The 14,042-nt window shown below is 45.9% G+C and overlaps 1 protein-coding gene across 3 annotated transcripts in view; it reads right to left on the bottom strand.

The window, feature by feature from the left end:
* Positions 1–1,138, bottom strand: part of Ubr5 (ubiquitin protein ligase E3 component n-recognin 5) — a 123,520-nt gene extending 122,382 nt beyond the window's left edge. For 2 of the 3 annotated variants that reach the window (XM_042672946.1, XM_042672948.1), the window contains exon 1: positions 965–1,136. In XM_042672946.1, coding sequence (XP_042528880.1) covers positions 965–1,026 — 62 coding nt within the window. In that variant the 5' untranslated portion in view covers positions 1,027–1,136. Of the gene's footprint in view, positions 1–964 lie in introns of all 3 variants that reach the window. The other variant, XM_042672947.1, reaches the window with a different exon arrangement.
* Between the last annotated feature and the right edge of the window lie 12,904 nt (positions 1,139–14,042).

Genomic DNA, 14,042 nt, shown 5'->3' with positions numbered 1-14,042 from the left:
ATCCAAAACCAAAACAGCTCGTGAAAGACAAGAAATAAATAAATAAATCAAAATTCCTCCCCCGCCCATAGCAAGCCCAACCCAGAAATGTACAGCGGGTGAAGAAAAGCAGCATTGCGAACTGCAAACGCAAAGAGTTTTTTTTTTTTTCCTTTGACACCGTACGCACGGTTTTCAGCTGTCAAATTACAACTCGGGAAAACACTCTCATTAGAATAAAAAAGGAAACAACAACAAAAAAAAAAAAGAAGAAGAAAGGAGAAGATGATCGCGCCGCGGGGACCGGAGCAAGAGCTGCCAGAACCATTTCGGAGGAACGAGAGCAAAGGGAATGCAATCCACCCCCCCACCCCCGCCACCTCCCGGGGCCGGCAAACCTCGCCGCACGGCTGAAATTTAATAATAATAACGATCATCATGGCGCTGTCACCCTCTCTCCCTCCCCCACCCCCGCGCCCGGCCGGGGATCGCCGCCGGCCCCCCCGAGGCCTGGCACCTCCCGGACCACCCCACCCGACAGAGCTCGCGGGGACCCGGCCCCGCCGAACCGGAGGCCCCGGCCCCGCTCCTCCTCGGGCCTCCTTTTTTTTAAGCCTCCACCATCCCCCATCCGCATTGTCTGTCTCAATTCAACTTTGACTAATATGGATTCCTCCGGCAGGGGCCGGGCGGTAATTACAGCGCCCCCCCGCCGCCGCCGCCGCCGCCGCGCTCCCCGCGGGAGCGGGAGGGGGCTGCAGCGGGGTCTCCGGCCCGCCCCGCGCTCCCCCCACCCCAGACCCCCCGGACCACAAGTTTGCCCCGAGCCTCCGGGGGCAGGAGGACTGCCCGCAGCCCGACCCGGCCGGCCGGCCGGCGCGTAAACACCGGCGCGGTGCGGCGCGGTGCTGCGCGGCGCGGCCGGGGGGGGGGGGGGGGAGGCAGCGCGCCCCCACCGCGGCACGCCCGCCGCCAGCCCCATTACCTGTCATTGAGCTGGTCCTCGGTCCCCGGCAGCGGGTGAACCACGAAATGGATGGACGTCATGATGCTTCCTCCGCGCCCTCGCTCCGAGGACGGCCCCCGCCCGCTCTCGGCGGCCCTCCCCGAGTCCCTTCCCTTCCCCAAAGCCCACGGCCACCGCCTCCCGGTCCCCAAACGGAGGAACGCGAACGCCGAGGGGCCGTCGCCGCCTCCCTGCCGGGCGTGTGTCCGCGGCCCGGCGGTCCGGCGGGGCAGGCAGGAGAGCGGATCAACGCGCCACCCGCTCGCCCGGCCGCAGCGCGCCGGGGCGCGAGGCCGGGGCCAGGACGGGGGCGCGCCGCGGCCAGCGGCGGCCGGTCGTCGGGAATGGGGGCGGCGAGGGAGGGAGCTGCGGTCGGGGGTGGTCCCGACGGCGGACGGGATCGGACGGAAGGGGTGGCTGGGGAGGAAGAGAAGCCCGCACCGCGCGTCACTGGCGAGGAGCGACCGCCAGCGCGGCCGCCGCCATCTTCACTTCTGCCCCAGTTTCTCCGTCTCTCAGGCGCCGCGCCGGAGCGGCGGGGGAGGGGCGGACGGGAAAGGCGGAGGGAGGAGACCGGCGGGCGGGGGCACGGCCGCGAGGGGCGGCGCTCCGGGAAACGGGCGGCCAGGCCCTTGCGATTGGGCGGCTTAACGTTGTCGAGCCACGACGTTGTAAGGCGCGTGCCGATTGGCGCGTTCGGTCCTCGAGCCCGCCCCCCCCGAAGGGCGGGGCGCCTGGGAGTGAGTGTTCTCGGGAGCACGTGCTGGGGAGGGAGGGAAGAGGCTGAGGGATGGAGGGGTGGGGAGGGAGGGCGGACCGGCTAGGGAATCCGGAAGGGCGTGCGTGTGCTTCTAGCGTCCCGGAGGAGGGAGGGGGAGGAGGGGGCTCGAGCGCGCCAGGTCTGATTTCCCTGGGGGCAACCCTAATTATTTTGGGCATCCTTAGGGGGCATTTGTTGTTGTTTTTCTCCTGCTTTACCCGCAGTTGTGTTTAAAGTGGAACTGTAAAATCCATTAATGGGAAGGACCTGCAGAGCTGTGTGTGGTACTTACGTAAGGGCCTCATCAAAGAGTGGCTGTTGGATCCTGTAATTGACTTTGCAGGAACTTCTTAAATCACTCTAGTCTCCGTTTTCCACCCCCACCATCGTGATCCTACACAAAGACAAAATGTGGAAATTTCCACTAATTTTCTGATTTTAAGTGATTTCTTTTATCACACCCAAATAAAAGATGATATACCTGTTCTATAAAGAGGTTCTTCCAGTTTTCATAATGGCAGATGACTGAATCTTTCTGGGTTTTACCCCCCTTTGGAACTGGTTCCTACCTTCTTAAAGGTTTCTGCAATGTGTTAAAAAAAAAAAAAATCAAGTTTTTGGTTTGTTTTTTTTTTTTTTTTCAGAATAAAAACTGGTAATGTCAGTCTGGATGTTCATAAATCAGAGTTGTATTAGAATATTTTTCCTTTGTTAATCCAACGCTTTGGCTTAGGAAGTTCTTTTAAGTAAAGTATATGAAAATTTATTTATAAATCAGGATAAACTAGGTACCCCTTGAGACAGTTAATGGGGCACTTTAGTAGGTCAGCATCTCCAACACCGGCCCAGATTAGCTTCTACAAAAAGGTGAGTTCAAGTTAATGTGAGCTTATGGACACTGTTAGTTTCCCAGCCAGAAGGACCTGAATTTGGGCCTTCTTACTGCTACTTAACTGTCTGTGCTTGATTACCCAAACATAGCATCTTTTTTTTTCTTTTTTACTTTTTTTTTGGTCGGTCATGGGGCTTGAACTCTGGCCTTGGGCACTGTCCCTCAGCTCTTCAGCTCAAGGTAAGCCTTTACCATTTGAGCCACAGTGCCACTTCCAATTTTCTAGTGGTTTATTGGAGAGAAGAGTCTCACGGAGTTTCCTGCCTGGGCTGGCTTTGAACCGTGATCCTCAGATCTCAGCCTCCTGAGTAGCTAGAATTACAGGCATGAGCCACTGGCACCCCGCTACGTAGCATCTTTTGTTGTTGTTGAATAATAATAGCATACACAAGATTTTTTTGAGATGTAAATAAAATAGTACATCAAGCAAAACAAAACATATATAATAAATGTATTTCAAATATGTAAAATTGGGGCTGGGAAGGTGGCTCAGTGGTAGAGCGCTTGCCTTGCATGCCTGAGACCCTGGGTTCGATTCCTCAGCACCACATAAGCAAAAAGAAAAAAGCTGGAAGTGGCGCTGTGGCTCAAGTGGCAGAGCGCTAGCCTTGAGCTGAAGGAGCTGAGGAACAGCGCCCAGGCCTAGAGTTCAGGCCCCAAGACCGGACCCAAACAAAACAAAAAAAAAAACAAAAATCAAATATGTAAAATTAATTCATGAGCTCAATCTGTGGTACTTTATATACCTTATGTCTCAATCAAATCACACTGTGGGATAAACAGAATGGTCACTATCATACAAATAAGGATACTGTGGTTCAAACACCTTAGGGAAGATCTGAAACTAAGACTAAAACCTTTATGGTTTGACTCTGATTCCATTGTTCTTCCAATCATACCACAGTTACCATCTAAGTATTTAATAATTTAGGAGGAACAAACTATTCAAAACCCATAGAAAAAATATGATAAATGCAATAAGTGCTATAAAAGTTAAACGAGGAAGTGGTTCCAGTCAAGAAAATTAAGAAGTCATTTAGGCTGAGATATCAAGAATGTTCTAAGCAAATAACATATCTGGCTATTTCCCTTTAGATTTGCTCCAGACGGACAACACCTTGACATTACCTTGGCACAATCCTTTCTTTTAATTCTGCCCTTCTTCATCTTTTCATCAAGCTTCCATTCTGCTTCCAGTCTGATTTACCCACTCCTACTTTCTTGTAACTAAGGGCTCTCTCCAGCTTGTAAGTTGATCTCAGACCATTCAAACTCAGTAGTAATAAACTGGTGACCATGTTGTCACTATATACGTTTTGTTGTTGCTTGGTCCCAGATGACACAGACAGGGGAAAGAGGAAGATAGAATTTGGATTTTTTTTTTGTTTTTTTTTTTGTCGGTTGTGGGGCTTGAACTCTGGGCCTGGGCGCTGTCCCTCAGCTCTTCAGCTCAAGGTGAGCGCTCTACCACTTGAGCTACAGCGCCACTTCCGGTTTTCTGGTGGTTTATTGGAGATAGGAGTGTCAGAGTCTTTCCTGCCCGCGCTGGCTTTTGAACCGCGATCCTCAGATCTCAGCCTCCTGAGTAGCTAGGATTACAGGCGTGAGCCACCAGCACCCGGCTTGTTTTGTTTTCTTGTACTTGGGCTTGAACTTAGGTGTTGTACTCTTGCTTGACTTTCCCCTCAAGGCAGGTACTCTACTGCTTAAGCCATAGCTCCACTTCAGTTCTTTTGCAGATTTAACTGAAGATAAGAATCTGTCTGGACTAGCCTCAAACCTCAGTCCTCAGATCTTAGCCTCCCAAATTGCTTGGATTACACCAAGCCTTGAATAATCTTTTTTTTTTTTGGTAGTGGGGCTTCAACTCTGGGCCTAGGTGCTGTCCCTCAGCTTTTCAGCTCAAGGCTAGTGCTCTACCACTTGAGCCACAGTGTCACTTCCAGTTTTCTGGCAGTTAATTGGAGATAAGAGTCTCACACAGACTTTCCTGCCTGGGCTGGCTTTGAACCGTGATCCTCAGATCTCAGTGTCCTGAGTAGCTAGGATTACAGGCATGAGCCACCATTGCCTGGCAAAAGAGTAATCTTTTTTCTTTTTCCTTCTTTTTTTTTTTTTTTGCCAGTCCTGGGGCTTGAACTCAGAGCCTGAACATTGTCCCTGAGCTTCTTTTACTCAAGGCTAGCACTCTACTACTTGAGCCACAGTGCCACTTCTGGCTTTTTGTTTATGTGGTACTGAGGAATTGAACCCCCAGCTTCATGCATGTTAGGCAAACATTCTACCACTAAGCTACACTCCCAGCCCTGAAAGATTAATCTTAACATTTAACTATGATATATAAAAATATCCTGGTGGATTGTAGATCCAAGAAGTAAATAATAAAATCTCTAAGAAGCAGGGTCCTTAGCATATGAAAAATGTCCTAATGCTGGGCGCTGGTGGCTCACGCCTGTAATCCTAGCTACTCAGGAGGCTGAGATCTGAGGATCGCGGTTCAAAGCCAGCCGGGGCAGGAGAGACCGTGAGATTCCTATCTCCAATAACCACCAGAAAAACTGGAAGTGGCGCTGTAGCTCAAGTGGTAGAGCACTCGCCTTGAGCTAAAATGCTGAGGGACAGCGCCCAGGCCCAGAGTTAAAGCCCCACAGCCGACCAAAAAAAAAAAGAAAGAAAAATGTCCTAAATGGAAGAAAAGTTCTATGAATAATAATTTCTAATGATCAGAAACATATCATTAAGGGCTAGGAGAATGGCTCCAGTGTTAGAATTAGAATGCCTGCCTAGCAAGCATGAGGCCCTAAGTTCAAACTCAAACTCTAGTACAAAAAAAAAAAAATCACATTAAGAGCCAGCACAGTGGAGGTAGAGGCATGAGTATTAAAACTACAAAGTCGGGCTGGGAAGGTGGCTCAGTGGTAGAGCGCTTGCTTTGCATGCCTGAGGCCCTGGGTTCGATTCCTCAGCACCACATAAGCAAAAAGAAAAAAGCCAGAAGTGGCGCCGTGGCTCAAGTGGTAGAGCGCTAGCCTTAAGCTGAAGAGCTGAGGGACAGCGCCCAGGCTCAGAGTTCAGAGTTCAGGGCCCACGACTGGACCCAAAAAAAAAAAAAGTGGGCTGGGAAGGTGGCTCAGAGTGCTTGCCTTGCATGCATGAGGCCTGGGTTCTATTCCTCAGCACCACATATGCAGAAAAAGCCACAATTAGCAGGGCGCCGGTGGCTCACGCCTGTAATCCTAGCTACTCAGGAGGCTGAGATATGAGAATCTCGGTTCAAAGCCAGCCCCGGCAGGAAAGACCGTGAGACTCCTATCTCCAATAAATCACTAGAAAACCGGAAGTGGCGCTGTGGCTCAAGCGGTAGAGCGCTTGCCTTGAACTGAAGAGCTGAGGGACAGCGCCCAGGCCCAGAATTCAAGCCCCATGACCGACAAAAAAAGAAAAAGAAAAAAAGAAAAAGAAAAAGCCGCAATTGGTGCTGTGCAGCTCAAGTGGTAGAGCGCTAGCCTTGAGTTGAAGAGCTGAGGGACAGCACCCAGGCCCAGAGTATTTGCAATTCTGTCCAATGACTCATATTGATTTTATTTTTTTTCCTTTCTTTTTTGGAGGTAGTGATGGTGGTATGGGGCTTGAACTAAGGGACTGGGTATTATTGCTCTGAAATTTCTAGCTCAAGGCTAGCACTGTATTACTTGAGCCACAGCTCCACTTCTAGCTTTTTTTAAAAATTAATTGGAAATAAGTGTCGCATGGATTTTCCTGCCCCAACTGGCTGTCTTCAAACCATGATCCTCAGATCTGAGACTGAGTAACAAGGATTGTAGACATGAGCCATCAGTGCCTGGCCAGATTATATATATATATATATTATATTTTTTTGGGGGGGGGTCCAGTCGTGGGACCTGAACTCTGGGCCTGGGTGCTGTCCCTCAGCTCTTCAGCTCAAGGCTAGCACTCTACCACTTGAGCCAGAGTGCCACTTCCGGCTTTTTTCTTTTTGCTTATGTGGTGCTGAGGAATCGAACCCAGGGCCTCAGGCATGCAAGGCAAGCACTCTACCACTGAGCCACCTTCCCAACCCTACTGAAATTCTTTTAGTTTCCTTTTTCCTTATAATTTTTAGATATTAAAAAATATATAATCTGGGGACTGGGAAGGTGGCTCAGTGGTAGAACACTTGCCTTGCATGTCTGAGGCCCTGGGTTCAATTCCTCAGCACCACATAAGCAGAAAAAGCTGGAAATGGCTCTGTGGCTCAAGCAGTAGACGCTAGCCTTGAGCTCAATTGCTGAGGGACAGCACCCAGGCCCAGAATTCAGGTCCCACGACCTACCAAAAAAAAAAAAAATCAGTAGATAAATGTCTGTAACAAGTACTCCATCAAAACACAAACTAATATGCAAACATTAGAAAAGGTAATTAATAAAAAAAATAATAAAAAGAAATGGTGATTAATCTCCTTCCAGCAGAGAAAAGCAAACTAAAACCACAGTGAAAATTTAGTGAGGATATGGAACAAGAACTTCCACAGCTGATGAAACATAAAATAATCACTTTGAAAAGCATCTGGTCATTTTCTATTAAAGTGAAGATACTCCACTCCAAAAATTCTACTATGAGGTATTTACCAAATATATATGGGTGACTAAGAGACAAGGGAAAAAATATTCATAGCATCACTATTTGTAAAAGTCCAAACCTGGAAAGAATTCAGATAACCGTTGTATTAGTCAGGGTTCTCCAGATGAGCAGAACCAATATATGATGAGAGGGAGCTTAGGACTTGGCTCATGAAATCATGGCAGCTGAGAAATCCCATGACAGGCCATCTGTAGGCTACGAATTCTAGGATTCAGGGCTCAGTCCAAATCCAAAGGCCTTAGAATGAAGGAAGCTACCAATGTAACTCAGTCACAGGCATAATTCCTGAAGAGTTTGGATTTTTGAAGCATATGTGTGCAGAGACTAGGGCTTGAACTTGGCCTGGGTGCTGCCCCTGAGCTTACTTTGCTCAAGGCTAGCTCTACCACTTGAGCCATAGCCCTACATGCAGCTTTTTTGGGTGCTTAATAGAAGTAAGAGTCTTACAAACTTTCTTGCCTGGGCTGGTTTTGAACAGTGACCCTCAGATCTCAGCCTCCTGACTAGGTTACAGGCTTGAACTACCACAGTGCCTGGGAAGTCTGTATTTTCAGTGTCCATATACTAGAAAAGTATAACACAGTTCTCAGAGAGGAGACTATCATGTCCGCAATTGTTTTCTCCACATCATCCGTCCTTACCTACATTGCATGGGCCTCACTTGAAGGAAAATCTTCCCTACCAAACACACTCAGACTCACATGCTAATCTCTTCTGGAAGTACTCATATATTCACCCAAAATAATGCTCTACCAGGTTTCTAGGTATTCTTTTATGAGTTAAGTTGACACCTAACATTAGCTATCACAACCATCAAAAATGGGATTACCATGGCATATCATTCAATGTAATACCATACATGCAAAACTCTGAATTCATTATAGCTGCATGCAAAATCTGAATATATTTCACAAAAAATAGTCCTGGTGCCAGTGGCTCACACCTATAATCCTAGCTACTTGGGAGGCTGAGATCTGAGGATTGTGGGTCAGTGTCAACCCCAGCAGGAAAGTCCGAAAGACTCTTATCTCCAATTAACCACCAGGAAACTGGAAGTAGAGCTGTGGCTTAAAGTGGTGGAGCTCTAGGCTAGATCAAAAACATGTGTTCAAGCCGGGCGCCGGTGGCTCGCGCCTGTAATCCTAGCTACTCAGGAGGCTGAGATCTGAGGATCACGGTTCAAAGCCAGCCCAGGCAGAAAAGTCCATGAGACTCTTACCTCCAATATACCACTAGAAAACTGGAAGTGGCACTGTGGCTCTTCCTTGAGCTGAAGAGCTGAGGGACAGCGCCCAAGCCCAGAGTTCAAACCCCAGGACCGACAAAAAAAAGGAAAAAAAAACCCAACATGTTCAGGTGCCCAAGCTCTCCATTCAAGACTGATGACTGACAAAAAAAAAATGTATATGAATAAAAAGTTATATAAATTAAACTGTTTAATAAACTGTTAATAAAATGAACAGTTAAAAGAACTGTTTAACAAAATGAATACCAGGAAGCAGAAACATGTTGGGGGCAAGGCAAGGGGAAGGTGACAGGAATGAAGGTAGGAAGAGTGAGCAAATGTAGTCATTATATTCATTGTACAATACCAACAAAATTATATAAACTAAAAATGAGAGAGGGGCTGGGAATGTGGCTTAGTGGTAGAGTGCTTGCTTAGCATGCATGAAGCCCTGGGTTTGATTCCTCAGTACCACATACATGGAAAAAAACATCGGAAGTGACGCTAGGCACTGGTGGCTCACTCCATGTAATCCTAGCTATTTAGGAGGCTGAGATCTGAGGATCTCGATTCAAAGCCAGCCCATGCAGGAAAGTCCCTGAGACTCTTATCTCCAACAAACCACTGGAAAACCAGAAGTTTAAACTTTTTTTTGTGTGTGTGCCAGTTGTGGCGCTTGAACTCAGGGCCTGGGTGCTGTCCCCGAGCTTCTTTTGCTCAAGGCTAGCACTCTACCACTTGAACCACAGCACCACTTCCAGCTTTTTTTCTTAAGATGATACTAACCCCGGGCTTCATGCATGCTAGGCAAGCCCTCTACCACTAAGATACATTCCCAGCCCTATACTGACTTTTGATGTTGGAGTGAACCTTAGTCACCAGACGTGCTAAGCACATTTTCTACCACTAAGTTGCTCTCTTAGCTCCTCATTGCAATTTTTAAAAAGTCTCTATAATTCACCTAAAAATAATTTATTTCATGATTACTATATAATAAGCAATACTATAAGGGGGATAAGAAAGTAATATATAGGTGTGAACATGTTTAAAGTACATTAAATGAAAATGTAGAATATCACAATGAAACTTCTTACTTTGTACAATTAATAAATACTGATAAACAGATAAGCATTGCCAGGTGCTGGTGGCTCATGCCTGTAATCCTAGCTACTCAGGAGGCTGAGATCTGAGGATCAGGTTTCAAAGCCAGCCTAGGCAGGACAGTCCATGAGACTATTATCTCCAATCAACTACTCAGAAAAATCCAGAAGCAGTGCTGTGGTTCAAGAGGTAGAGCACTAGCCTTAAGCAAAAGAAGCTCACAGGGGCTGGGAAGATGGCTCAGTGGTACAGCGCTTGACTTGCATGCCTCTGAGGCCCTGGGTTCGATTCCTCAGCACCACATAAGCAAAAAGAAAGAAGCTGGAAGTGGCACTGTGGCGTTAGCCTTGAGCTGAAGAGCTGAGGGACAGTGCCCAGGCCCAGAGTTCAGGCCCCACAACCACCCCCCCCCCAAAAATAAAAGAAGCTCACAAACAGGGCCCAGACCCTGAGTTTAAGCCCCAGGATCAGCACCAAAGAAAAAGGTAAGAATTAAATTACATTCACCTTGGTTTTTCTTTTCTGTTGTTGTTGTTGTTGTTGTTTTGGCACCAAAATTGAGGCTGGAACTCAGGGCCTAGAACTCTTGCATAGCTTCCTCCCCATAACTCCCTCAAGGCTGATGCTTTACTACTTGAGCCACACCTCCCAGCTTTTTGTTGTTTAATTAGAAATAAGAATCTCTTGGACTATTCTACTCAGGCTATCTTTCTGGTTTAGAACCATAATCCTCTAGGATCACAGGCGTAAGGTGGAGGGAGTGTGGTGGGGGTAGTGTTTTATCATCCTGTGTGCCAGCTTGATTAATTTAAAAAAATGAATGGATGATGTCTTTCTCAAATTTTTAGGCTGTATTAAGGTCTTGCTAAGGCTGTTCTTAGTAATCAATTGTCCTAAATAACTAATTTAGAGATTAAGGTATACTTTAGGTCTGGGGTAAGCTACCTGTCAAAAGAAAGTCCCTGTTCCCTGGGTACCTTTTGCTCAACCCCACAAACAAAGGGGCACCCTAAGTTTATTCAGTGTTACTAATCTTCCTAAATACAACCCCCCCGCCCCCCCCCCCCCAAGCAACGTCTACAAGGTGCCATCTGGTTGAGTATATAACCAACTGGATCACATAGCTCTGCTCCACGTCTCTGGAGTACAGAAATCTCCCGACCTCCAACTTGTAATTTTCCTGCCTCAGCCATCTCTAGTGCTGAGATTACAGGTATAAAGTACTATATCTGGCAAAACTTCAGCAATTAAAAATAAAGTTGCTAAAAAAAAAAAAAAAGCTCCCGACCTATGATCCTAATCCCTCCCTCTGTCCACCTATAGGTCGTTCTCTATGTGGACTTGGAAAGCATTACTTTCCCTCTCATCCATCATTTTCTGTGGAGCAAATAATCTCTTTGGCTCTCCTTACAGCCCCATTTTCTAGCCACTGAAGTGCTGAGAGGGCTGGCTGTGGACACAGACGGGCTATGTCTGTATGATTCAGGAGCTAGTTAATCCAGTTTGCAGATGACCCAGACTCCTCTCCCCCCTCCCCCCTTCCCTCTCCCTTTCTCTTCTTCTTGCTGATATGTGAGGAAATTTTACTACTCAGTAAAATCTCCCTCCGTGTCTGGGAAGAATACTAAATACATTTGTTTTAGTGCCTTGCAGTCTACAAAATGACATTACATATACAAATTTATTTTAGCTTCCTAAAAGGCCTGACTTGCCAAAGAGATTTTTATTTTTGTCTTTTCCTAGCTAAAGGGATGATAAGTGGCTTATCTGCTATGACACAGTCACAAAGTACAACAATCCAGCCTTGAAGCTAGCTCCGGGGTTGTTACTGTTAAACCCTTGGGGAATGTATATTCCCCTATTTTGCTACTCATTGAAGAGCTATTTGGGAGTATATTTTCTATGTTGCTTACAACATAGAATTACAGACAAATTTAATTCTGTCAACCTCAAAGGCTAGAATATTCTAGCCTGGCAACTGGGCTATGGCATCCACCCCTTGAGTGGTCCACATTTGTCTTGGCCCAAAATGGATACACTTTCTGAGAAGTGTATATTTTCTTTTTTTAATTTAATTTGACTTTATTGTAAAGGTGAGGTACAGAGGGATAATAGTTAAGTAAGGTAATGAGTACATTTCTTGTTGAACATTGTTACCCCTTCCTCATTTTCTCCCACTTTTCCTCCCCACCCACTCGACTCCTCCCAAGCTGTAAAGTTCATTTCCAACATATCTTCTTGTGAGTATCGCTGTTGTGTTGGTTCACCCTTTGTCCTCTGTCTCACAATTTTGTCATTTCCCCTTGCCTTCCTCAAATCAGATAAACCTGTATACAAGACACAGGGTACCAAAATTAAAAACAATGACAACAGGGGATAAACCAAAAGGGGAAAAATGAAAAGAAATAACTTCACACAGTACATTAAAAAGCAACAAAAACAAAACAAAACCTTACTATAATTCCTGGGATGGAAGTATGTATCCTGTTGACATGCTGTCCATTGGGCAGGCTATGGTGCAGTAATCCCTCAAACAAGCCAGCAACAATCATCTGTGTCTTGTTTTACAAAATTCAGAGCATTTCATTACAACAGAAAGAAGATAGCAGTATTGGGCTGGGAAGTTTGCTCAGTGGTAGGGTGCTGGTCTCAAGTGTATGAGGCCCTGAGTTTGATTCGTCAGCATCACATAAGCAGAAAAAGCTGGAAGTAGTGCTGTGGCTTAAGTGGTAGGGCAATAGACTTGAGCTGAAAAGCTGAGGGACAGTGCCCAGGCCCAGAGTTCAGGCCCCACGACTGACCATAAATAAAATAAATAAATAAATAAATAAAATCAGTGAAAGAAGATAGCAGTATTGACATTCCCATTTTACGGATGAGAAAAGTTAATCTCAGCAAAGTGTACTGGCTCAATCCTGCAATTCTATCTATTCAGGAGGATGTGAGGATCATAGTTCAAAGCAAGCCTAGGCAGGAAATTCTGTGAGACACTTATCTCCAATTCACCAGCAAAAAGTGGAAGTATTAGTGAGATGGTAGAGTGCCAGCTCTGAGCAGAAAAGCTAAGTAAGAGCACAAAGCCATGAGTTTAAGCCCCCAGTGCTGGCACAAAGAGAGAGAGAGAGAGAGAGAGAGAGGAGACAGGGGCAGAGAGAAAAAAGAAAGAAAAGGAAGGAAGGAAAGGAAGGAAGGAAGGAAGGAAGGAAGGAAGGAAGGAAGGAAGGAAGGAAGGAAGGAAGGAAGGAAAGAAAATTAAAGTCTCAGCAATTCTGAGTAACTTTCCCAGTAAGGCAGTGCAGATGAGTTATCTTCTGACTCCAAATCTGTATGCTTTCCAAAAAGATCAGATGTCTGCACTAGCTATGTGTAATAATTAGTATGACATAATGCTGTCATGTTTTACCAGGCACTTCCACATATATATTAGTTCATTTAATCTGCCACAGCTCTTATAGGTGATATTACTATTAATTAGCCCAAAATTGCTTTTCTATTCCCAGGAATATTCTCACTCTACTCTTTAACCTTGGAGTAGTAAATATAGCTCCCTACACTACATACTTGTTTATTCAACAGATGTTTTTGAGCTTCTGTTGGTAAGACTTGCCTATGCTGCGATAAGAGCTCATGATTTCTGCATTCAGGATTCTGCTAGTTCCATTACAAGAATCAATGCATTAGATTTATGATTTGCTGAAAAATGACAAGGGAAGATAGACTAGCCTTGGTACTTTCCGATTAGAGATGGAGTGACAAGTTTTACAGGTGGAAAATTACCTACCATCAGATGAAAAAGGCAGGTTCATAAATGGCACCAGATGCTTTAATGAATGGCTGTTCCCACAGACTAGAAAATAGATTTTGTATGTGCTGTCTAAAAGGGAGCATTAGCCTCCACTTGTCTGTGAGCCCTGTGCACACAAAAAGATACCAATAATTATGAGTAATGCCATCTTCACAATGCTGAGAATAATATTACGGGGCGTGACTATTGAATCAACAAATGATTAAAGGTCAGCTTGAGTACCCTCCTTTGAATGGGTTCAAGTTCTCAAGGTCCCATGTGTAGTACAGTGTTATTTCAACGACTGACGGAAGAGGAAAAGGTTTCACACTTACCCTTGATTCCTTCTCTTTATATTTCCTTTCTTCTAGTACCCAATGAGGAAAGATCAATGATTAAATGGAGACCCAAGAGACCAAACTGGAGAGGGAAGAGCAGGCAGGGGTGGTCTGGGAAAGACTAGATTCCCTTAGGGTACTGGTATAGTTCCAAGAGTTCTAGATTTGCCCTGATTTTTAACCCATTTGAGGACAATCTAAGGCTTTGCACTGCTATTATTTAATGCCACTCTGATGATCACTAAGATGATATTCAACAACTTGCCATGAGATAGGTTTGATTTTTGTTACTTTTCCATAAGAAGCTTATCCAGGA

This window comes from Dipodomys spectabilis, unplaced genomic scaffold (genome assembly GCF_019054845.1).
Source record: "Dipodomys spectabilis isolate Male_0828 unplaced genomic scaffold, ASM1905484v1 ptg000783l, whole genome shotgun sequence".
Lineage (NCBI taxonomy): Eukaryota > Metazoa > Chordata > Mammalia > Rodentia > Heteromyidae > Dipodomys > Dipodomys spectabilis.
Note: the sequence above shows the minus strand (reverse complement) of the source record. Positions and strands in the feature narration are given on the sequence as shown.